Below are 24,743 nucleotides of genomic sequence, written 5' to 3'. Positions count from 1 at the left end.
TGGGGAAACTTTAATGTGCACCAGCAGGGTATATACAGATCAATTAACATGCAACACAGTGCTTTAGAAATCACACCCCATAGTGTGCATTACCCCCTGGGTAAACGAACCTTAAATCCCACCCCAAACCCAGCTAGTACTGGATTTAAACACACATCCTTGACCCAACTCCAGACATAAGGAATGGTGTGCTGCCCTGGTGTTCAGAAAATATAGCGATGGGTGTCCTAAAAATGCCCTAATTAGGTTAGATAGCTCCTCCTTGTTGCATGTCTTCAGTGTGTTTGTACATCTGCAGCTGCCCAAGAAGCATATACATCAACAGGTTTCGCTATGGACAGCAATGATGTTGAATGTGAGTGAATAAATCACGTTAAACGGTTTTATAGTCAACAGTTATGAATTTATTGAGAAGTAGATACACTAGAAAAAATAGTTCCTTTGATTTACTGAAATATTTACTGAAGAAGGATACAGTCAGGAGCTTTTCTATGAAGATTTTTGAATTGCTGCTTTTTTTTTTTTTAAAACTACCTCTAGACACACTCTAAATTTCAGGGCTCTGATAGGGTGGCTTTTAGAAAAGTATCTGTTGGAAGAGGCCATGACTGATGTATAGCAGCTTGTTACAGAAAGGAAGCATTTTGACATAGACTTCTATTGATGTGTGTGGATGGTGTTATGAGGCTGAGTCCCCTAATGCATGGTACACGAATCCTCAGCAGTAGGTCCCCTGACCCTTTTTTACCCCTCACCACAACTGACTATTACTGTCAGGATTTACTTGGAGGGCCAGATCCCCAGCGGGTGCAAACTGGAACAGATCTATTGACGGCAATGGAGTGAGACAGATTTACACCCCCTGAGGATCTAGCCCACAGCTTTTCAGAGATTTCCTAGCTGGCTCACCCAGCATGTCTCCCAGAGTGCTAGGGAAGCACACAGTTCAGAGAGAACTGGAACACCCCTTTAAAGGGTGCGGTGTGTGTTTTCTTTCCCTTCCCCCGCACTGGCCCTGTTCTGCTAACTAGGTGGGAGGAGGATGGGTCCAAAACCCAACTCTTTGGGTTGTCTAGTATTACTGCTTACATTACACGCGTCCAGTCTTTACTCAGGGAGATCAAGGATTGAGAGTGAGCCTTCTCCTTCCTTGTGAAAGGGAGCGCTCGTTGAGCTGGTGTCCTCCCTCCTCATGCACCCATGCAGGGCTAGCCACAATCCAGCCTTGAAGCCATTATCTGGTCAGGTAACAATGCCATGAGAGAGAAATGTGGGACAGTTGATCTCAGCCTTGTTCCTTTCTCTCCTCATCCTCTCTTTCCCCTGCTGATTCTTCTCCCTCATGCTCACATCTCTGACCCTGTTCCCCTCACATGTCCCCCAGCTCCCTACGACATGCCCCTACCCACCCATACTCCCCATCTCCCCGCCCAGGGCTCCTGCCCCCTTTCAGCAGGTCACTCCTTCCCCTTCCAACTGCCAATCCCAACTGCCAAGGAACCTTCTAACCTCAACATTCCACCCCCACCCCACTTGCGAACTGGAGGGACGCAAAGATTGTCCCCCCATGTCTACCCGTTCAATTGTCCTGTCTGAAACAAGCTGCTTATCTCCAACCCACAGCCTCTGGAAATGGCCTGTGTGCTGCCAAAAGCCAAGTCACCCGTGGTGTGGCTCAGGCTTGTTTCTTGAAAGCCCCAACAGGCTCCCTGCATGTCCGACAGTTTGTTGTGTGCTTGTATCTCATTCAAAAGCAATAAATAATCAAAAGAGAAAAAACGTTATAGATTTTTCCCTGCTCGCTCTGGGAGGGGAACTCGTTGATTGCTGTTCTCTGGGGATTTGGGCAAACTAGGTTTTAAGTTTCCACGTTTGCACCCCTGAATTTCACTTTGAGTGTCAAGTTCAAACCTACATACACAAAGTCGAATTCAGCTAAAATTGCTGAGTTTAGGCTTGTTTGGGACCAAAGCCATGCAAGGCCACTTCAGTGGTTCTTGGCTTTCATTCCAAAGCCTTCAATAAAGCCAGGATCTCTCTCTGCTGCCCTGGGTTGCAAACTGCTCTGCACCTTTCAGGCTAGCTGACTAGAATTTCAAATTTCATCATGAAAGTTTTTTCATCTCTCTGAATACAGTGAGCCTGATTCATCCCTTTACACCAGGGCTCAGTCTGACTTACTCCAATGTATGCACGGACACCTTGTCACTCTATCGAATTGCTGCATCTGGACACACCTTTGTCTGAATAAAAGACTCTCTGGAGTTGGAGGGAGGGAGAGAAGAGAGGCCTCAGTTCCAGTGAAGAGGGAAGTTTTGAGAAGAGCACTGCTCATTTGGGAAGTTGACTAAGTGGGATTGGCCCCAGAGGCAAAATACAGAGACAGCTGACATTGTTCCCAACACATACAGTTTTCATGAGAGAATTTGGTTTGCATGTTAGTGTAACACTGACAGACCCCAGTTGTCAGCATTTAACCTGGGACCTATGGAGTTAAATGCATGAACCTGTATTGCATGAGCTAAAAGCCACATGCCTCTTAGCCAATGCTGTAGCAGACTCATTAATCTCTAGGTGGTCTAGCTACCACTAGAGGGGGACAGAGCACCAGACTCAGCGGGCACGGGTTACATTACTACATAAAGTAAGATAAACACAACTGCAAGTTATGGTGGTGTCAGTGACTTGATCCTCTGTAGAGAGAGGACTTTCATCTTCCAGTAGACATAACAGTATGACACTCAAATTTCTCCCAATTATAAAATGGCATTGTTTTTATTTTGCAGGTCTTAGTGACTCAGAGTTTTCCATGAACAAGAATGTTTCTATAGTTTGATCTAAAGCACCCAGCTCGCCTGGGTGAGGGGGAAGAGCCAATATCAGGCTCTTGCCTGTCCCTACTTGTTCCCTTTATGATTTTGTTTGTGGTTGCTCAGGACAAATGAAACAATTGTTCTGCTTCAGGACTGGCCCTTCCTTCTGCATGGTGCCCTGCTCCATTGCTCTTCTAGAATGTTCTGAGGTTCTGTAGCTGTCAGTAGTGATAGCTGCCGTCTCCCAAGCATTGGCAATGCAGGGTGCCCTACCGGAATTGCATTATTCTTTTAATAAAACACAAGTCCCTCCTGTAAGATGATCAATGACAACTACAAAAGCACATGACTGGAATAAGGCTACTGGTTTGGGATGGGTCTGTTGGGCCACCCCTCTCCTGAGGTTCCTCTGGACGTTTACCATGCAAATGGACAACATTCCAACAAGACAGACAGCAAAGAGAAAGGGGCCAGAGCCCAGAGGAAGCAGCAGCCAAACTCAGAGTTTGTTTTGGAAACAAGAACTGGAGGAGCAAACAACCTGAACCTTCTCGAAAAGTGAGCTGCCTATTTGGAAGACTGCAAAGCAGGTGCTGCAGTAAGTTTGTGCTCATCCCTGCTGGAGCAGAGAATGTGAGATACATTCATTGAATCAGAAGGAGACTGAGATTAAGGCAGTTTCAATGGTGTTTTCCACAATCCCATGCTAACTCATTATTACCTTGTTCAAAAAGACTACAAAATACAGAAAGATACTATTAATTATGCTATTAGATATTGGAACCCTAGGGACTGCAATATAAAAGGTGTTCAAGGTCTGGTTGACACTGAAACACACCAGGACAATAAAACTTCATTCTAACCACCTGTGGTGATATTTAAGTATTGCAATCAACAGGGTGTGTAAAATCACCCAAATATTTAGAGTCCCCTACAAACTTCAGGCATCAGTGAATTGGTTAAATTACAATCTCCGCTATGAATTTTCTGGCTTTAGTGCAGTAAAATCTGATCTTCAGGGAGGCATTTTCTAAAGTGGGTTAAACTTTCTCAAGTGTCAAGCCCCAGTCCTGCAGTTGCCTCCAGGCAGGCAGAGCCCTGTTGATTTTAGTAGGGCACCATCTGGGTGATAGGATCTGCCTGGGGGGATGCAGTTGTGTGATTGGGACCTAATGATGTGCTTACAAACTCGCTGTTAGGTAACTGCATGACTAAATACCTATTTTGCACAAGGAAATGTGGGTTTTGAACAAGCAATGAGAGATGGGCAGAAGTTTAGAGGCCTTTTTTAGAAACCCTGGCCCTTAACGTTACTGGAATGTCACATCTATCTTGCTTTCAACTGTATTAAATTAAAGTCTCCGGGCCTAATGTAAAGCCAACTGCTGCCAATGGAAGACTTTCTATTGCTACCAATTGGCTTTGGATTGGGCCCTGTGCCATGGAACCAACTGAACCTTGCAAACTACCCTCCATTAGAGCCATTAATAGTTCTTGGGTAACTGTGTATCAGACAGAAAATAGGTCTAGACAATTTAAGACATTTCTCAGTGCTCTATGGAAAGTTTCACACCAAATGTGAAACCAGAGTAGCTTGGTTCTCTGCTGTATTTGTGTTAAGTAGCTGCAACCCCCCAAGGCAGTCTGTGAACTATAGAGGAGCACAATAAAGCATCTGCAATGGGCAGATCAATTTGTTATACATATCAATATTATCATTAGTTAGCAGACATCTTAGCAGTGTTAATGGGCCACATGGAAAGCAAACCTGATGAAGTGATTGTTAAATCCCTCTCGCTGTTTCAGCCCAGAGCTGAGTCGCAGACCCCTAAGAACAGGGGTGAGCAGTAAAAACACCCCCAGTCTGATCCAGCACAGAGGCCCATGCAGTTGGATACCTGCGCCTGTGTAGAGTCCCAGTGAAGCTAATGCGGGAGTTCAGCGTAGGACCGGTGCCATGGCCTTTACGAAAGCAGCGCTACGCTCAGAGAGAGAAAGAGGCTGAGAGAGAGACAAAGCCACAGCAGGGCTCTGAGCAAGGCAGGCAGACTAATAATGCAGCACCTGCTGCTCACAGCTGTGCCTCCCAATTCTCCAGGGAGGATGCAGCAGACAGCACAGCCAAGAGACTTTGCCGTTCCATGGGTGATCAAACAGGCTTTTGGGTTTTTTGTTTTTAAACACAATCCAATCCTGCGCTGTTGCTCCTCTGCACCGGCATCAGAAGGGGGAAAAGGGTGCAAGCTGATGGGGGTTTCTGGGATTGTAAATATTGGAACAGATGCAGAAGCTCTCTGACGCTGGCCTGATCATGTTTATGAATCTAGTGCCTGTGTGTGGGGGTTGAGGCGAGGGCTGCAGTGAATGGCTCAGGAAGAGGGAGGGGAGGGAAGAAATTGCTCTTCTGTTTATCCACCCCGCTCTCTCACCCTCCACCTCCAAAACAGAAAACCCCACTCAGCTTGGTCAATTTCCAGCCTGGTGGTATGAAATGGATCTTTTAACTCATCTTCTGAAGACTGGGCCAAACACTTTTAAAATCTCTCTGGTTTAAAAAGGTCTCTTGAACCTCCCACCCACCCCAGTAGCATTTCACAAATCAGGAAACTCCCCTCAAACTGTGCACACAGATATAGGCTGAAATCTGACAGAAAAAAAACAAAACCACACGGTCCCTCCCCCATCACTCGCACCTCCCCACTATGATCCAGTTTCATTTATGGAGGTAGGCATCCAACCAGAGATCTCCAGATTTCTTTAGGGACCTATGGAAAGAGAAGAGAGGCATTAGTGAAGCAGGACTCACAGGCCTGCCTGAACAGAGATTCTGCAAGGAGTTGCCCACTTCTGAATCCAACCATCATTCCTCAGGAGGTCAATATTCCTTCCTGAATGTTGGGTCTATAAAGCGAGATGAGCTGCCTATCTCATTCCATACACAACTTGACTTAAAACACAATGGGCACAATCTCAGGTAGTGTCCATCAGATTAACTCCACAGACTTCATGGGCATTACACTGAAAGTAGGTCAATATGTTCTGCAGCAGGAACTCCTTCTAGTTACAATTCAGGCAACACCCATGTTTCATCGTTTCAGAGAATTTGTATGTTATAGCCACGTGGCCACTGTCCTGAGAAACATCTGGCAGAATCCCCCTGTGCAGCAGAGCAGTACTTGATGCATCTGAGGGCAAGGGGGGGGAAGAGCAAAGGTGGTTTGTTGTCACTTTTCCATCCTTTTAAGGATTGCACTAACTTGTGCCAGCTTAGATTGGTTCCTTAGGGGCTGTTACTGAAGCCTGTTGTTTCCACATCTCCTCCGACCCCCAACAGGCCCCCTTTGGAGTAGGTGGTACAGAACCAGTTACGCTAACTCTTCACCAGCTGAGGATTCTGCAGTGATGGAGTAATCCACCACTGCTTCTTCAGCACATAAATCCTGAGCATATGTGTGCTTTTAAGTGCCCTCTCTACTGCTGGAGGGGCACAAACACGACTCGGTGTGGCTCAAGATCGGGGCCTTTTGTCTTAAAGTGACTTAAAGTCCACCTATTTCCCCTATCCTGAGGATGTGCCACTTCTTCGGGAATGTCAGCTGAGCAATAGGAAGTTGCTGTCTGCAATAGTCAGGTGCAAAATGGCTACTTTAGGCCTGTAGCTCCTTGCTTTAAAGGGCCAGCCACCTGAATAGCATGGTATGAAAGGTGCTAGAAAGGGGTGAACACCTCTTGGGGGAATTCAGTGGTGACTTGGTAATCATCGAGCAAGTCACTCCTGATTTCTCCTTGTTTGAGGGCCAGGGTGGAAGGAGTCTGTGGGTTAGAGAGTTGGAACCTGCTGTTTCTGAGACAGCTTTGTCCTTTTCTTCTCTATGACATTATGTCAACTGGGGATCCGGCTCAGAAATTGTTGTTGCTCCACTGAAGTCAATGGAGCGATATCATTGCTACAGTAAAAATCCAGACGCTTTTTAGATTGGTGCAAAAAGATTATCACTCCTACAGCAAACAAACAGTTTACAGGGCTGATGCCACTGCTCTCGGCACAGGTACCTATGAAGCAGAGGGTTTTTTTTCTATTAAAACGGACAAGAGGTTACTGGAAGGCAGGCACTGGCAATACAGGCTGCATCCCCCCGTGAGTAGTACTCAGGCCCCTTACCCAACGATGTCTATGAATGCCTTGCCGAGAGATTTCTCTTCATAGTGGACTCCGTACTTGGTGCACAATGACTTCACCAGTGGGGCAATCTTGCAGTAATTGTGTCGTGGCATCATGGGAAACAGGCTTGAATAAAGAAGTAGAGAGAGCCTGAGAAAAACCTAGCGACAGACCCCTGGAAACAGACACTTCTTTCTGCTTCCTCTTAGGGCTAATTACTGCCTCCTTCTCTCCAAGCAAAACAGGCAGACAGAAAAGAGCGAGAGGGAGAAATCCAGGCTTTAAAGAAATGCTCTTGAAAATTGAATGTATTGATTCCCATTCCTGCTGTCTTGCCCCAGAACAAAAACGTACTTAGAAAGAATGAAAGATCAGGTTAGAAAACAGGGAGTGTTAGAAAAATGAGGAGTGAGGAACCCTCAGTTGATCTACTGAGATTGCTGTCATAGAATCATAGAATATCAGGGTTGGAAGGGACCTCAGGAGGTCATCTAGTCCAACCCCCTGCTCAAAGCAGGATCAACACCAACTAAATCATCCCAGCCAAGGCTTTGTCAAGCCAGGCCTTAAAAACCTCTAGGGATGGCGATTCCACCATCTCCCTGGGGAACCCATTCCAGTGCTTCACCTCCCTCCTAGTGAAATAGTGTTTCCTAATATCCAACCTAGACCTCCCCCACTGCAACTTGAGTTGCATTCCCTTTGGACAACAACTAATCGTCTGTTGACAAGCTAAATTGTCTGGAAGCTCATAGACCAGACAAACAGATAAAGAATCTGTGGTCTTGTTATCCTCTAAAAGAAAAGGAGTACTTGTGGCACCTTAGAGACTAACCAATTTATTTGAGCATAAGCTTTCGTGAGCTACAGCTCACTTCATCGGATGCACTATCCGATGAAGTGAGCTGTAGCTCACGAAAGCTTATGCTCAAATAAATTGGTTAGTCTCTAAGGTGCCACAAGTACTCCTTTTCTTTTAGAGGATACAGACTAACACGGCTGTTACTCTGAAACTTGTTATCCTCTGCTGCTCTGTTGGGTTCTCTTTCATTCCCTAAGTCAACTTCCGGGTTCTTCAGTCTTACTCCATATGACCTCTCCCCTAGTTTTTGTATTGTCATAGACAGCATTTTGCATAATTGATCTTATCTTTTGACATCTTTGCTGAACTAGGGTACCTAGAACTGCAGATAGTCCTATGCAGTTGCACTAAAGCTACATAAATCAGAGGCTGGGAAGAGGCAGAGGGAATTACTGAAGTGAGTAGAAACACTCCAAACCAAATGAGCCCAAGGACCTGATTTAATGGCCATTTTAATCAATGAGTCCTGAATCAGACTCTAAATTAAGATTGTGAGGGTGAAAGGGGAATTTGCTGGTGGCAACAGGTGAAAGTTATTTGTGTTTAGTGGTGACATGAGACGATGACTGCAGTTGTTTCTTCTGATTTCATGCATGATGTTCCTGAGGTCTCGTTTCCTTCTCTGCTCACTGCCGCCCCATAATGCTTGCACCCCTTCCTAAGTCCTGCCCTGATTGGCCAGGTGGTGACCTGGTTGTGTCCATAAGATTCCTTCCCATCCCCCCTGGGCCCATACTCACTGGTGCTCGATTTGGAAGTTCAGGTGCCCTGTGAACCAGTCGTTGAAAAAGGACTGCTCGATATTACAGGTAGCTGCCAACTGCAAAGACAAGATGCCAACAGTGAATTTTAATGAAGCCTTGGCCTAAAAGCAATTGGTATAGGGCTCTTCTTCCTGCATATTACAGAAGGCAGAGGGGGTACTTCAGACCAAGCAGTCGTGTGCACCTTTACTGCACTACCAAGCTGTTGGATGAAATATTCTCTCATGCAGCTTCTCCTGCACTGGCTGTATTCCCTATACTTCTCTAGACCAGTGGTTCCCAAACTTGTTCCACCGCTTGTGCAGGGAAAGCCCCTGGTGGCCCAGGCCGGTTTGTTTACCTGCTGCGTCCGCAGGTTTGGCCGATTCCAGCAGCTCCCATTGGCCTGGAGCAGCGAACCGTGACCACTGGGACCCGGGATCGGCCGAACCTGCGGATGCGGCATGTAAACAAACCGGCCCGGCCCACCAGGGGCTTTCCCTGCACAAGCGGTGGAACAAGTTTGGGAACCACTGCTCTAGACCAATCCCATCTGGTCACTGCTGACCTACTGTATGTTCCCCTGATGCGCCCTGGGACTAGAGACCAGGAAGACCACCTCAGTAACTGGCAAAGAGGCTAATGGTGCCAGGCCAGTTAAACTACTAGGGTGTTCATAGTCTCAGCCTATCTTGGAAATGGCTCTTAGGTCCAAGGTGTGCAGAAAACCACATTGCAGGTTGTCCTGTGATCCCTCATGATAACAGGGCTGATGTCAGGGTGTTCCCACTTGTTTAGATCCCTATCTTTTAGTTATCATAATAGTCCCTCCCTATCTCCAATCGCAAGTTGCTCCTGAGACGTTCATCCCTTCTGAGCCAGAGGCAGATTGACAGAGAGGGCTGGGAGCACTAAAAGAAGAGTGACCAACTCCCCTGGGAATAACCACATCCTCTTGCATGGCTCCACTGGCCTAGGAAGGAGAGAAGGCTGCAAGGCATCAGACCCAGGTCTTTGTCACCAGAGAGGCTTGATCAGGGATTCTCTCAAGTTTCGGAAAGTGAACTGCACGTGTGAGGCAGCATAGGGGTTGCCATACTGCCTCAGGTTCATCTAGTCGGTATCCTGCCTTCAGCAGAGCCTATACCCAATGCTTCCGAGCCAGGCAAAACAAGAGGCCATTGTACATCTAGCCAGCTGTGTAATACTACGACTTTGTGGGAGGTGGGGGGTGGAAGGTTCCCTTCCCAGCTGCACACAGATCATCAGCTGAACCCTGAAGCATGAGGTTTGAACAAGCTGGGAACATTTGCTTAGCTGGCATAGCTACCATTGTTATTCATGAGCATACAATTACACAGTCTTTCTTAAAATCCTCTTACATTCTTTTCCTTGCTAAGCTGTGGCAGTGAATTCTGCATGACGACTGCATGAGCAATAGGTGTTTCCAAAGAACTCAGCTTAAAACCACATCAGTGTCAGATTTGCTCTTTCTCCAAATCCCCCCCCATCCAACAAAACAGGTAAGCATGTGCTTCACTTCATACACATGAGTAGTGGACTACAGTGGGATTATTTACATGCTTAAAGTTAAGCAAATGCTTAAGTGTTTACTGGATCAGGACCCAGTAGAGAGATGGTGACTGCCAGACTTTGAAAGCTATCCCTTGCGGGCCACAGTAGATACTGTAACCTGATGTAGGAGATGCATTCTGCACTCAACTCAGTTACTTCCTACTGATGTTATTGGAAGTATTTCTGATTTACACCAGTGTAATGGAGAGCAGACGCAGGCCACGTAAGAGCTGAATTAGTCTTAGAACACTGCAGGTAGGAGGCATGGTATGTATATATATATGGGTGTATATGTTTGGTGAGTCTGTGGAAGGCATTTTGAGCCATTGCAGCTGCTATGATTGGTTTTCACATGATGTGTTCAGAATTCGTTATTCCTGAACAGTAAAAGTTAGAAAGACATTGGGCCAGGTCCTCAGCTGGTCTTGTATATCTCCACTGAAGTCAAAGAAACTAAATTGACTTACACCTGAGGATCTGGCCCATTGACTTACATGGAGTTACTTCTGATTTGCACACCTGTGTGTCAACGCACTTTATGAAGGATGATTGTTGTGAAGCCCCTTGAGCCTTGCACTTCCCCAGACCTGAATGAGGAATGCTTTAATTAGCCCCTCAAAATGTATCAATTCAGGGGACAGATTCAGCACACAGATTTGGATTTCCATCTCCTCATAGTCAGCCTTACTCCCTATAGGAGAGAGTTGGGGGGGAGGAAGGGGGAAAGGGGGGAAAGGGTCCTAGACAGATACCCCAGGCTATTATGTTGTAAAACTGCTAAACTGGGCTCAAACTAAATGTTGGGGACAGGTAGTCAATGATAATCCAGCTGTTCTCTGAAGGGCAAGTGAATTTCTAACCTATTATGGGACATTAATATCCCAGCCATTACCTGAGAGCTGAGCCAGTCTCTGTGCTTCTCACAGTCAATTTCCATTGGAATATGGTTCATCTGTGTGACCCACACAAACCAGTGACTCTCCAGAAACCTTCAAAAGGAAGCATAAACATTCACAGCGCAGATCAGGCTATAATCTGTGCAGCTTGCCATCCTCATATAGGGTAGTGCAGGTAAGGCCAACAGTGATAACAAAGGGAGTGGGGAGAGGGGGTGTACAGGCAGCAGCCATGTTGTACACAGAGGAGGCATAGGATAATAGGGGAGTATTTCCCAAGATGAGGGAGCAGGCAGCTTTCTGATTCTGGACAATGGAAGGAATCAGTTCTGCAGTAGGTTTTTCTTGCTCTGTTGGGGCTCCATTTTAGGTCTAGGCGTTAACATGATTATTAGGATACCTAACTGTATTTCCCTTAGTGGCTATCTCCCTTGATCTCGCATTCTCACTGGGGGATTGCTCTTTCGCACTAACACTTTACAAGCTTTGATTCACCCCTTAGTTTGTGATACATACGGGGATACCAGTATGGATAAAATAAAAACTGACCTGGAAACACTCACTCAGAATGAACCTTTTTGATCTGTTCAATTTCCTGGTGGACACGTGTTCTCCTCACAACACCCTCCTCCCCCAATCATTGCTAGGTTTCTGGTTGTCAGTCTTAGCAAAGAGATCAAGAATGGAATAGACCAGTGGTCACCAACCATAGAATCATAGAAGATTAAGGTTGGAAGAGCCTCAGATCATCTAGTCCACCCCTCTGCTCAAAGCAGGACCAATCCCAACTAAATCATCCCAGCCAAGGCTTTATCAAGCCAGGCCTTAAAAACATCTAAGGATGTAGATTCCAACACTTCCCTAGGTAACCCATTCCAGTGCTTCAACACCACCCTAGTCAGATAGTGTTTCCTAATATCCAGCCTAGACCTTCTCCATTGCAACTTGAGACCATTGCTCCTTGTTCTGTCATCTGCCACCAGTAAAAACAGCCTAGCTCCATCCTCTTTGGAATCCCCCTTCAGGTAGTTGAAGGCAGCTATCAAATGCCCCCTCACTCTTCTCTTCTGCAGACTAAACAAGCCCAGTTCTGTCAGCCTCTCCTCGTAAGTCATGTGCCCCAGCCCCCTGATCATTTTCGTTGCCCTCCACTGGACTCTCTCCAATTTGTCCACATCCTTTCTGTAGTGGGGGACCCAAAACTGGATGCAATACTCCGGATGTGGCCTCACCAGTGCCGAATAGAGGGGAATAATCACTTCCCTCGATGTGCTGGCAATGCCCCTACTAATACAGCCCAGTATGCCATTAGCCTTCTTGGCAACAAGGGCACACTGCTGACTCATATCCAGCTTCTCATCCACTGTAATCCCCAAGTCCTTTTCTGCAGAACTGCTGCTTAGCCAGTCAGTCCTCAGCCTGTAGCAGTACATGGGATTCTTCCGTCCTAAATCCTAAACCAGTAGACTGCAATTGACTGGTTGATCCTGGAGCCTCTGCCAGTCGATCGTGATCTCCAGTTGCTAAAAGTCCAGCAGCACAGCAGAGCTAAGGCACGCTCCTTGCCTGCCCTGGCCCTGCGTTGCTCCTGGAAGCAGCCAACACACTCCTGGCCTGCAGCCCTTGGAGGTGGGGGTGGGCAGGGGTTTCCACGCGCTGCTTCTGCCTGCAAGCACCGCCCCCGCAGCTCCCATTGGCCGGGAACAGGGAACTGGCGCCAATGGGAGCTGTGGGGGTGGTGCCTACAGGGAGGGGCAGCACGTGGAGCTATGTCCCCCCCCCGTCCCCCCCCCGGCGTGGTGCATGTGAAGAAAGATCCAAGAATTTTTCTAAGGTTGTGATGTTGGCCTGGATGGGTTTTTATACACCATATTTGTTTCGCATGGTGTTTTAATCCAGCAACTGAAGGGTAATATGGGCCAAATAGCTTAATCAGAACAATCTGAATTTGCTGTCTTCCTCCTACTGGCTAGAAGTGCCTGGCCTCACATCAAAAGTAAATGCTTTTATCTGGCTTGCATCTGCAGCCTGAATAGAAGTGGTAACTCAGTATAAGAATTCTGGCTTCCCTGACCAATGAGAGAGCAGCTAGGGAGAGATTTCATAACGGATTAGAATGCTGGTTTGCGCTATAAAACTCCTTGGACTCTTTCCTTATTGTCTTAAATTTAAATAAGCAATTTTAAGGAAGCTTTGTGATGCTTCATTAACCACATTACTGGGAGGAAAGCTGGTCTTGTTGCATTTGTGATCCAACGGAAACAAAGTAGTACTGGAAATCTAACTACAATGTCTGTCACTGTGAGATTTTCAACTGGATTTGACACAAAAGAGGCTGGCTAAACCTTTAAACATATGGATGATTATCATGACTTCATGAAATCTTTTGAAGTTCATGCTTCTCTAAGGGCCTGAACCAAAGCCCACTGATATCAATGGGAATTTTTCCTAACTCATGATCAGAGCCATTAAAATAACATGGGAGGTGGAATTCCGATCCTACAGTTTAAAGATTTTCACACAGATTTGCAAAAATTCTTTTAAAACATTATTTTTCTAAGGACCCTAACAATGGATCTAAATGCAGGCCAGCCTTTGGGCATGAGCTAGCCATCACAGTCACTGCTTCCAGGGTGGAGATGTCAATACAATCCTATGGTCTGGAACATCAGTCCAGTCACTCATAGTACTGTCTCTGTACTGGGGTGTAAAAGTGAGTGCTTGGGTCAGGGGCCATCCAGCAAAGCATGCTACATACAGGGGATCCAAGTGGGGGACAGCATTTGACTTCTTGCTCCCTGAGCTGGCAGGAGCTGGGTATCATGTGAAGGCAGCACATTCAGTTCCTAGGGGAGGGAGCTCCCTGCCTCTTTCCTGAGTTACTTTCCAGCTGACTCGGGAGGGGCTCTGAAAGGAACCACATCCAAAATTCCTCAGGTGACTTAGACCCAGTTTGGGAGCTTTACATGGGTGGGAATGAGTGAGGAAGGAAGGAGGGAATGGTGCTTCCCATCTCCACATGCCATCACCACCACTAAGGATTTCCTGATGATGAGAGAGACTAAACACGAGAATCAAATCTTCTGGAGGAGATTGAGGCAAGAGAAGCCAGTCAAGGCAGTGGGATGTAGCACAGATTGGGGTAAATGAGTGGAGAGAATGTTGATTAATAAGGGAGAACGTCATGGCATAGATGAGTTAGCTTGACATCGCTCATCACGTGGGATGGGTGGGGCCCATGTCTGGAGGTAGAGGAGAGCAGTGTCTCCTACCTGACAAAGGTGAGGAGAAACAGGGATCCCAGAACTCCATAGAAAGGTATGTACATGATGAAATAGCGCATGTAATAACTGAAGGCCCAGGCCAGGTCCTAGGGAAAGAAAGAAGAGATTATGCATTACAAGCAACTTACCCTCCCCTCACCCCCAACAACACCCCTCCTTAAGCCAGGTCTCTTTACAGAGTGGACAGAAGCCTCGTCTCTCCCTCCCCAGATAAGGTTCTCTTCACCATCCACGTGAGACACAGTTTGACACTCAGAGCAGAGACAAGCTTTCACTTACCGCCCAGAACCTGTGTCTGATCATGGTCATGATGATTTGCATTTGGAAGTACACGGGGATGAGGAGAGGTGGGAAAACTGAAAGGCAAACAAAAGAGAGCAGATGAGGGAGACAGATGTGTAGCATGAGGTGAACAGACATGCTGGGGACCTGAAAATACGAGTTGAGGCAAGAGCTTGTGATGGGGAAACCAGAGCTCTGCTACTGTCTTTCAGCAAAGGGAGGAGGTATTTCCTCCATCTCCTGGTCACCTTCTGGTATGGAAGATTCTAGACTAACAATGAGCAAGCCCAGGACTTCTGCTGACATGTTTATCTACTGGGGGATGCCTCCTAGACTTAGTCACTTGTCTCACTTTATTTAGCCTCTTTGGTGGTGGTAAGGATCCATGGATCTCAATGATGATGTTATGGAGGAACTGAGGTGCAGGCTTCTATTGCAGTTAAGATGTGAAAGGGATAGCGGGTCCTGGATAGGGAGGGGTTAGTTAGGAAGAATCGCTCTGCTGAGGCAAAAGGGAGCCACAAGGTAAAGATGCATCCCCTCGATCTCACCATATAGGGAAGCATAGGGGGCCCGGGCATACTCACCTAGGAAGAAGTACTCATGCTGGTGGTTGTAAGGTAGGTATTTCAGCTTCTTCTTGCCATACTGGAGGGGGAGATAAATGACAGAGAACTGTCTCAGCTCGTTACACCCATGGATATGAGAAAACTCTCCACAGGAGGAGACTCTCAATGACACCTCTTTATATTTGGTTAATTCTCTTTAGTCAGAGCTGGGGATTTATGGCCTAATCCTACCCTACTGAAGGCAATGAGGGTTTTACCATTGCTTTACAGGGAGCAGGAGCAAGCCCTTAGAAAGCTGTCTTAGCATACAGTACTTCCTTCTCCAAGGCTATGTCTAGAGTAGGAGAATATGTCATGTTTTAAGATGTGTTAACTCATTGTTGTCAGGGTTGATCTTGCCCTGCTAATATGTTTAATCATGACTTCCCTGTCTACACTAGAGGCAAGTTCCCATTTAAAATCATTCAACTTGAGTACTTATTTAGCCCCTGTTACCGAAGTACCTGAGCACCTCTCAGTCTTTCATGTACCATGAGGTAGGAAATGCTATTATCCTCCTGTTACAAAGGGGGAACAGAGGGAGATATACTGAGGCCCAGAGTTTTAAAGGTGTTGCTCCACTCAGGGCTTGTCTACACTACAGCCGGGATCGATGCTGTGGCGATGACCGCCAATCGCTTGGATGTCGACTCCAGTACGCCACCAGATCGAGAAGAGGAAGGGGAGTCGATGGGAGAGCGTCTCCCGTTTATACAGCGTAGTGTGGACCCCGCAGTAAGTAGATCTAAGCTACGTCAATTTGAGTTACGCTATTCACGTAACTCAAATTGTGTAGCTTAGATCGACTTTACCCTTTAGGCCTCAGTGTTGCAATGCCTAACTGACTTAGGAGCCTAAGTTTTGTTTTCAAAAGCGACATAGGCACTTAGGAGCCTGAGTCTCATTGAAATGCAAGTTGTCTAAAAATGGCTGGGTTTTGGCTTCCAGTTTTCATGAAAGAGATGGAAAATTGTGGCCACACTGAAAAGGTACTGTGACATTTTTAGTCAAAAGCCACATTTCACCAAATAAAATATTTTGAGGAAAAAATATCAACCAGCTGTAATAAACATGCACGAGTCTCATAACCATCCTTCAGGCAAGAGAAAGGAAGGTCTAATGAGTAAGGCACTAGAGTGGGACTCAGGAGATCTCAGGCTAATTCTCAGCTCTACACAGCTTTCCTGAGTGACCTCGATCCAGTCATTTAATTTCCTTGTGCTTCAGTTCCTCATGTGAAAAACAGGGATGATAATTCTTCCTTTCTCCTCCTCCCCTTTGTCTGTCTTATCTATTTGGGTTGTATACACCTCAGGGTCGGGACAGGGCTTAGAACAATGCAGGGCTGATTTCAGTCTCTGCCTCTAGGCACTGCTCTCACATCAATGAGAGGCCAGGGTGCTGTAATTGCAACTAAAGTACTTTATCATATGTCTACACAGCAAAAAGATCCAGTGGCAGAGAGTCCCAGAGCTCAGTCAACTCACTTGGACTTGAGCAGCCTGTGCTGTGGGGCTAAATATAGCAGTGTAGATGTTTGGACTTGGGCTGAAGCCAAGACCCAGGTCTCGGAGCCTGGGCTCCAGCCCGAGCCCACGGCTCTAGCCTGAGCCTGAACATCTGCCCTACTATTTTTAGCCCCACAAGGCTGAATAGTTAACCCAAGCTCTGAGACTTGCTGTTGCAGGATTTTTCTTTTTTGTGTATCAATGTACCCTAAGGTACAATTCAAGCCATTAAAACTGCACCTCTGCAATGTTACATTTGAGATTTAAGTATACCGACATCAGGAAATTCATAATTGGTCTCCCCACAGCATCTATCACTCAGACAAACTGTGCAGAAGTAACAGCTTTTAATACTGTGTGCAGTCCTGGCTGATACGGCTTTTACTGCAGTTTTTTACTGTATCACACTGCAGGCCTGCAGCAATTAGTGGAGAAAGTTCCTCAGTGACATCAGTACAGTTATGGCAGTCCAGATCAATGACAATAATAGCCATAAAAACAGTGGGCATGCACAAGAGAGGGAGGAATCAGATCAGTGACTGTTTGGTAGTCTCCAGTATGTGAACTAAATCTAGGGTTTCCATCCAGTTTCCAGAGGACAGGTGTCCCCATCACAAAATACTGTCACCAATTGGTAGTGATGGTAGGTGGCAGTGGCAGCAGAGAGGCCAAAGATTGACTGGCCCTAAAAAGCCCTCTCCCCTCTGAGTGATCCCCCCATCTGGGTTAAGCCATAAGAATGGCCATATTGGGTCAGACCAATGGTCCATCTAGCCCAGTATCCTGCCTTCCGACAGTGGCCGATGCTATACTCTTCAGAGGGAATGAACAGAACAGAACTCAGGGAAATCACTGAGTGATCCATCCCGTCATCCACTCCCAGCATCTGGCAGTCAGAGGCTTAGGGATATCCACAGCATGGGACTGTGTCCCTGACCACCTTGACTAATAGCCATTGATGGACCTAAACTGGGAGGAGTCGTAGATATGCTGGAGGGTAGGGATAGGATACAGAGGGACCTAGACAAATTAGAGGATCAACAAAGACAAGTGGAGATGCACTTAGGACAGAAGAATTCTATGCACTTCTATAGACTAAGGACAAAGTGGCTAGGCAGCAGTTCTGCAGAAAAGGACCTAGGGGTTACAATGGACGAGAAGCTGGATAGGAGTCAAGAGTGTGCCCTTGTTGCCAAGAAGGCTAACAGCATTTTGGGTTGTATAAGTAGGCGCATTGCCAGCAGATCGAGGGACGTGATCATTCCCCTCTATTTGGCATTGGTGAGGCCTCATCTGGAGAACTGTGTCCAGTTTTGGGCCCCACACTACAAGAAGGATGTGGACAAATTGGAAAATGTCCAGCGGAGGGCAACAAAAATGATTAGGGGGCTGGAGCACGTGATTTATGAGGAGAGGCTGAAGGAACTGGGATTATTCAGTCTGCAGAAGAGAAGAATGAGGGGGGATTTGATAGCTGTTTTCAACTACCTGAAAGGGGGTTCCAAAGAGGATGGATCTAGACTGTTCTTATTGGTAGCAGGTGACAGAACAAGGATTAATGGTCTCAGGTTGTAGTGGGGGAGGTTTAGGTCGGATATTAGGAAAAACGTTTTCACGAGGAGGGTGGTGAAGCACTGGAATGCGTTACCTAGGGAGGTGGTGGAATCTCCTTCCTTAGAGTTTTTTAAGGTCAGGCTTGACAAAGCCCTGGCTGGGATGATTTAGTTGGGGATTGGTCCTGCTTTGAGCAGGGGGTTGGACTAGATGACGTCCTGAAGTCCCTTCCAACCCTGATATTCTATGATTCTATGAACTATACTCCATTAACTTATCTAATTCTTTTTTGAACCCAATTATAGTTTTGGCCTTCACAACTTCCCCAGCAATGAGTTCCACAGGTTGACTGTGCGTTGTGTGAGGAAATGCTTCTTCACACAATGATGGGGCAGTGTTGGGAAGCTTGGACTGCTGCTGACTGTTCTGTGGGTAGGGAAGAGTTTCCTGTGCTATCAATCCAATACTCATTGTCAGTTGTCTAGGGTTCTCAGCTCAGTGTCCCCATCTGGGGTTCCTTTGCTTTAAACCTTTGATCTGCACGCTCATTCCTGTTTCCTTCTTTTGTAGTCAACTGATTACTGGGGACCTCTGTCCCTTTCTTCATCTGAGGGGGTGTTCCTTTAGTTCTTCGTGGTCTCCACTCACCACTCCAGACTTGGAAATAGCCCAGTCCCTGTCAGCAGTTGTCTGGGGTTCTCCAGACAGTGTTCCCATACTTGTGTTTTCCTCTTACTTGTTTATCTCACTATTTCTCCCCACTCCCTTGTTCATTTCCATCTTGATTGACCTCTGTTCCATTTTGTTCCCTTCCCTCTGATTGAGGGGCATCTTCCAGGGACCAGGTCCATGTCTTCATCCGAGTTCAAACAGGCTAACACCTTTCACCTGTAATACAGTCACATGGCCGGCGGGGCATTGGTGATTTCAGGAATTGCAGATTTATGAGAAGGGAATTAAGTGCAGTCCAAGTTCTGCAAGGCTGCATCAGGGTAAGGTTTCAATATACAACAGTGAAAGCACATCCAAGCACTGATATACGTCAGACACTCATCTTGGAAGACAGAACCAATTCCTTCATTGCTATAAGCACCCCCATTCTGCTCAGCTATTTGTGAAGTGATGGGATCATCATCCTCAAAACCTAGCTATCAGGGGCCAGCTCTTCAAATGGTGTAAGTCAGCAAACTCCATTGACGTCAATGGAGTGGCACCAATTTACACCTGTTGAAGATCTGACTCCAGATATTTAGTTACCATAGCGTAATGGTTGGTTAGTGGTTTGTTATGGTCCATTCGGGGTGATTCATTTCAGTGACATATGGTTAGACCTTTCTGTCTTCATAGAACACTTTCAGTACCCATGCATGTAATTCACCTTTTAGGCTGCCTCTCCACCATGTATCTGGAATTAGCCTCTTTGTGGCATAGAAGTGGGTTGTGGTGGCATGAATGTGCCCCAGTATTTTCTTTTATGTCTCCCTATATTCTGTTTGTTGCAAATGCCTTTGCTGTGGTGTTTCAGATCCACACATTGGCTTTATAAGCTTTTTTTTACTGTATGTCCTTATGCTGATACGTCATATACCACTATTGATCTTTATTATACCCTTCCCTTGGGTTTTTCTGCAATACAGACAGTAAATATTGTGGCCCCAGAGAATTGGATTTAATTGCATTACCTTAATAGATACAGTTACTGTGTGCAGTATGGCTGGCTCATAGTTGCCTTGGGAACCATGGCTCTGAACCTGAGCTGTTGTAAATCAATATAGCCCCATTGACTTCATGGATTTACATAGTCAAGTATCTGGCCCCCTGTCTTTTGAATTTACAGATTTTTGCAGAACTAGGTTGTGTCCCAAGGACACCACCCATGGCTGAATTGCCCCAGGAAGGAATTACATCTCAGGGAGCTGCAATTCCCTCCACGTTCCCCGCTTGCTTCAGGGGTATAATTACCATTCACCCTGCTATGCTGGCTGAGCTCTGCTGAGTGGTGGATTGGGAAATGCAGCCAAAGCTTCACTGATTCCCTGCCCCACCCCTACTTGCTCCAGTGGGGAAGTAAGTAAGCATGCAGTATCTTTTACCCCTGCATGACCAGACCCAAAGCCTGGACTGCCCATAAAGAGCACACATGGGGGATTCCTCTCCCCTATGCCCCTATAAGGTCATGAAGTATAGCCAAGCCTTTGGTGTTTAACACATCAGCACTACAATTGCATTAGTGTAGGTCTTTTTCCCCCCCACCCCCCCGACAGAGTTTCCTCATGTTTTTCCCCAAGCAGAAGACACAAGAGGAAACCATTATTCTGATGTTACCATGCAATCTGCTCTAAAGAGAATTTGCCAAGGCTCCAATGAAGTGAGGATCCCTGTTTGTACACAAATATCGTAAGGCATTTCTTTCAATATTAGATAAACTTTTAAAATGAATTTGCTTTGACTGCTCACAAGAGGTGCCTGTCCTCACAGAAGTACTAAACCAAGGAGAAGTTGGAAATATCAGAAAGAAGCCCAGTTTGGGTTAAGTCAGCAAAGGAGTATTCTTCACCGTTTTTTCCACACTTGGATATCTCAGAACAACGGGATTAAAATTGACCCTATTTCTGCGTTCTCTTCACTCTCATTCCCTACCTCTCAAGCCACCTAAACATATGATCACCTTTGGGCTGGAAACAAGCATGAGAAATTATATCGGCCACTGAATTTTCTGGCCCTCATATCCTCTCAAATTTTGACCCAAACTCCTGTCAGAAAATATAGATGCAGGGAACTGGGGTGTGTCCCTTCAACTTTTCCTCAAAGACAAAGTCTTAACAGCAAAGGTCTGGTCCTCGAGACACTGATCAACCCCTGTCCTCACAGAAAAAGTTCTCTAAAGCCCACCAGCAACCACCACTTCCTTGTCTTACCTCAACGGGCTGAGAATCTCCCAGGACAAGAATATGCAGCATGTTCACATCTGGGTCCTTCTTGAAGATATTGGGCTTGGCATGATGCTGGAAGTGACGATGATTCCACCAGTTTGCTGAGGCACCCTGGGAAGAGGAAGGAAATGTTTAGTCCATGGGGAGGCATGGTTCCCGCTAATGGAGAGATGATCCCAGTAGCGTAGCTGCGGGGGGGAGTGGGGCAGCGGCTGCTCCCCCACCGAGCAGAAGTGGTGCCTTTTTAATTCTTTGGTGCCTTTTTAATTTTTACTCACCCGGCAGCACTCCGGGTCTTCGGCAGCAGATCAGGTGGTGCTCCGGGTCTTCAGCAGCACTTCATAGAATATCAGGGTTGGAAGGTACCTCAGGAAGTCATCTAGTCCAACCCCCTGCTCAAAGCAGGACCAATCCCCCAATTTTTTGCCCCAGATCCCTAAATAGCCCCCTCAAGGATTGAACTCACAACCCTGGGTTTAGCAGGCCAATGCTCAAACCACTGAGCTATCCCTCCCCCCTTAAACGTCGGGTCCTTCACACTCGCTCCGGTTTTCGGCAGCATTGCAGTGGCAGGGGTGGGGGGTGTCCTTCAGTGCCGCCGAAGACCGGAACGAGTGAAGGACCCAATGCCAAAGTGCTGCTGAAGATCTGGAGCGCCGCCTGACCCGCCGCTGAAGACCCGGAGCGCCGCCGGGTGAATACTAGCGGGTGGCACCATTTTCTTATCTCCGCTCCCCCTGTTTTCTCCACCTGGCTACGCCACTGGATGATCCCCCTGCTGTGATATTCATTCACTTGTATAATCTAAACCGCCCATGGCATATAGTTTATTTCCAAACTCTTAGCTACCTTTGAAATTGTTGTAAGTGTGAAGGGGCTAAATCCTCTGCTTTGACAGGCTGATTGGTACCAGCTGAGGATCTGGATCTGTCTGGATTATTATATTGTATTAAAATAATGCCACTCATGTTGAGAAAAAAGAAGTTAGCCTTGCTTACATGTAACTCCTAATATTTATATGCTGCAAAGACAGGCAGGCAGACATCCCACCAGAGGGGAAGCCCAAGATAAACAGCATCCTTTACCCAGAGCTCTGTTGTCATCGGTGCCATCACCCATTTCATTGATGATGTCAAGCATGACATAAGGCAGGCAAAGCCATGTTGGCTTATGCAGTGCAAGAAAGAATGTGAAAAGAATCCCTCTTTGCCCAATGGAAAAAACACAAAACTGGCCAGGAAAGAAATATTATTTTCCAGTGTCTAAGAAGGTTTTAATGGAGAGTATTAAAAAAAAAAAAAAAAAAAAGGACTGGACAGTGTCCCATAAGGGTCCTATATCCTCATTTTCCTCTGGCACTTGTGAAACACAGTGCCAAGCTATCCCACTGCCAAGGATGCTCAGGCAGAAGGCCAGCAAAGCACTTGCCTTGTGACTGGTGATAAGCATTGTGGGCAGCTGGCTGCTTCCAAGAATTCAGAGTGGACAGAGAGCCTCCATCTCACAAAGCTGCCTTTAGTTTAGTCATGTTAATGAGCATTCGGAGGTTACTTGCCCCTGCTTACACATGTTGGAAACCAGTTGTCCCAGGACTGGGCAATCTGAGAGCTCTGGTTGCTATGAATAACGGGGCATTGTTGGGAAGTTGGCAGTGAGGGAATAGCCAACCCCAACGTGGGAGCCCTCGTTTTTAGATTGCTGCAGTAAATTGCTTTGTGGTTTTTGGTGTTCCCTGTTCAGGACCTGCAAGTGATCATCTATAAAGTGAAGAAGGAGGAACACAGAGAATTGTGAGACGGGCAAAGGTTCAGGAATGCCCCTCCTCTCCCCCGGAAGGAAAGGAGATGTATCAGGTAGGCTATGCCAATCTAATCCTAAAAGATTATCCCCTATTCAGTGCTCTAGAGGAAGGGAAATCCTGTCTCTTCATCCCAGATCCCTGCTGATCTCTCTCTCTCTCTCTAAGCTATCATCTCTCTGCTCTGATATTTTGCCTGCCTCCTGTCTTGGTTTCTTCTATACTGCCAAATATGCCCTGAAGAAGAAAATTCATCTAGACCCCAAATTTGGCAATGTGCTTAACCTTGTTCATGCAAATGAGGCTCTCTCATATTTAATCCCTTTGCATACACCAAGAAGAATGGGCTTCTTCTGCTAGGACTCCCTATTTCCTCTCCTTGCATTAAAGCAGGTTGGGTAGCAATTGAGCATTATTTGTTCTGCTTGCAAATTGGGAAGTGCCTGGTCAGTACCACCCAAGCTCGGCCTCAAGAAAGAGGGGTAGAGGGACACCGTCACAAGGTGAGAACAGAGCTGTGGCCAAGGAGGTGACCTGTTGCTGTGGCTTTCAATAGATGAAGCCCCACCTTAGGTCTGGACACAGTTGTCTCACTGCTGCCTTTTTATACTTCTTATTGCTAGTGGGGTCATTCCAGGCCTGTGGTTAAAATGGCCAAGGCCAAACTAAATGTGCATCTAATAACGCCTACCATTCCATCCCTTCCTACAAGACTCCCCACTGTAGGTGGATCCTTTCGCCAGCTGGGTTGTATAGGACTCTTGTGTTGGACCCTGTCCTGGACTGAAGTTCTAAAATTGTCCCGAATGGGTGAGAGCTGGCAGGATGGTCATTTTAATCAATAAACATGTTACTCAGGCTTTAAGTAGGGAAAGGGGGGGGCGGGAAGGGGAGTAAAGGAGATTGTATAATGCTTCATTTTAACATTCTTATGGGCCAGATCCCCAGCTGGCATAAATCAGCATAGTTCCATTTGTGTTACTGGAGCTATGATGATTTACACCAGCTGAGGATCTGGCTCCCCTATCTGAGCCTCACAAGAACTCCAACTGGAATCTGTCACTAATTCTTCCTCCAGGCTGCTGCTCCCTCTGAAAGGGTGAGATCCGACTGGAGGGCTGGGGTGTATGGTTTTTACACCAACAGTCTGTGAAATGGGATGGAGTGTATCCCCAGTCTCCTTCGCTGCAATCATTTTCCTTCTGCACAGTGTGTGCTGGCATCCAGCACACGACCTTTACCTTCAGGTGCCCGATGACAAACTTGTGGACAATATGGTTCCATATAGACTTCTTAAAGACAGAGAGGTGTCCAAAGTCATGCTGTAGCCACCCAGCCTGGGCCTGTAGAGGAAAAAGGACCAGGGGTGACAGGGCTGCTTGAAATCAAAGGTAAGAAAAGGACACACAGAGTAGAAGGCAAGTATTGTGTGTCTGTATGAAATGTGCACAGTCCTATGCACAGAAAAAGCATGGAAGGGGGAGAGTTTTGTATTAATTTCATTGGTATTGGATCTACGGGAGGGGGACAAGAGACAGGCAGTGAGCTCAATGCATCTGAGTGTGAGGCAGTGAGTAGACTCACTATGAGCAAGAGCAAGGCAGTGAGGGGGTCTGGGGGGTGCATGAGGTTCATGAATGTTCTTCCAAAGTGAGTGTTGTGATAGTCCGGCGTGTTGTGATAATGAGGTACTCGGAACAACTGGATGCACTGACAGGTCACCTG

The 24,743-nt window shown here is 46.6% G+C and overlaps 1 protein-coding gene across 1 annotated transcript in view; it reads right to left on the bottom strand.

Moving 5' to 3' along the window:
- Positions 1 to 381: 381 nt before the first annotated feature.
- The window catches only part of LOC125639128 (acyl-CoA 6-desaturase), a 38,685-nt gene continuing 14,323 nt past the window's right edge, over positions 382 to 24,743 (bottom strand). The window contains exons 4-12 of the mRNA XM_048855669.2: positions 24,260 to 24,361; positions 21,206 to 21,331; positions 15,205 to 15,265; positions 14,615 to 14,691; positions 14,324 to 14,421; positions 11,048 to 11,144; positions 8,578 to 8,657; positions 6,976 to 7,101; positions 382 to 5,578 (exon numbers count right to left, since the gene is read on the bottom strand). Of these exons, the coding sequence (XP_048711626.2) occupies positions 5,527 to 5,578; positions 6,976 to 7,101; positions 8,578 to 8,657; positions 11,048 to 11,144; positions 14,324 to 14,421; positions 14,615 to 14,691; positions 15,205 to 15,265; positions 21,206 to 21,331; positions 24,260 to 24,361 (819 nt within the window). The 3' untranslated portion in view covers positions 382 to 5,526. The remainder of the gene's footprint in view (positions 5,579 to 6,975; positions 7,102 to 8,577; positions 8,658 to 11,047; positions 11,145 to 14,323; positions 14,422 to 14,614; positions 14,692 to 15,204; positions 15,266 to 21,205; positions 21,332 to 24,259; positions 24,362 to 24,743) is intronic.

The sequence above is a fragment of the Caretta caretta genome, chromosome 6 (assembly GCF_965140235.1).
Source record: "Caretta caretta isolate rCarCar2 chromosome 6, rCarCar1.hap1, whole genome shotgun sequence".
Classification (NCBI taxonomy): domain Eukaryota; kingdom Metazoa; phylum Chordata; order Testudines; family Cheloniidae; genus Caretta; species Caretta caretta.
This window is presented reverse-complemented; position numbering and strand designations above follow the sequence as displayed.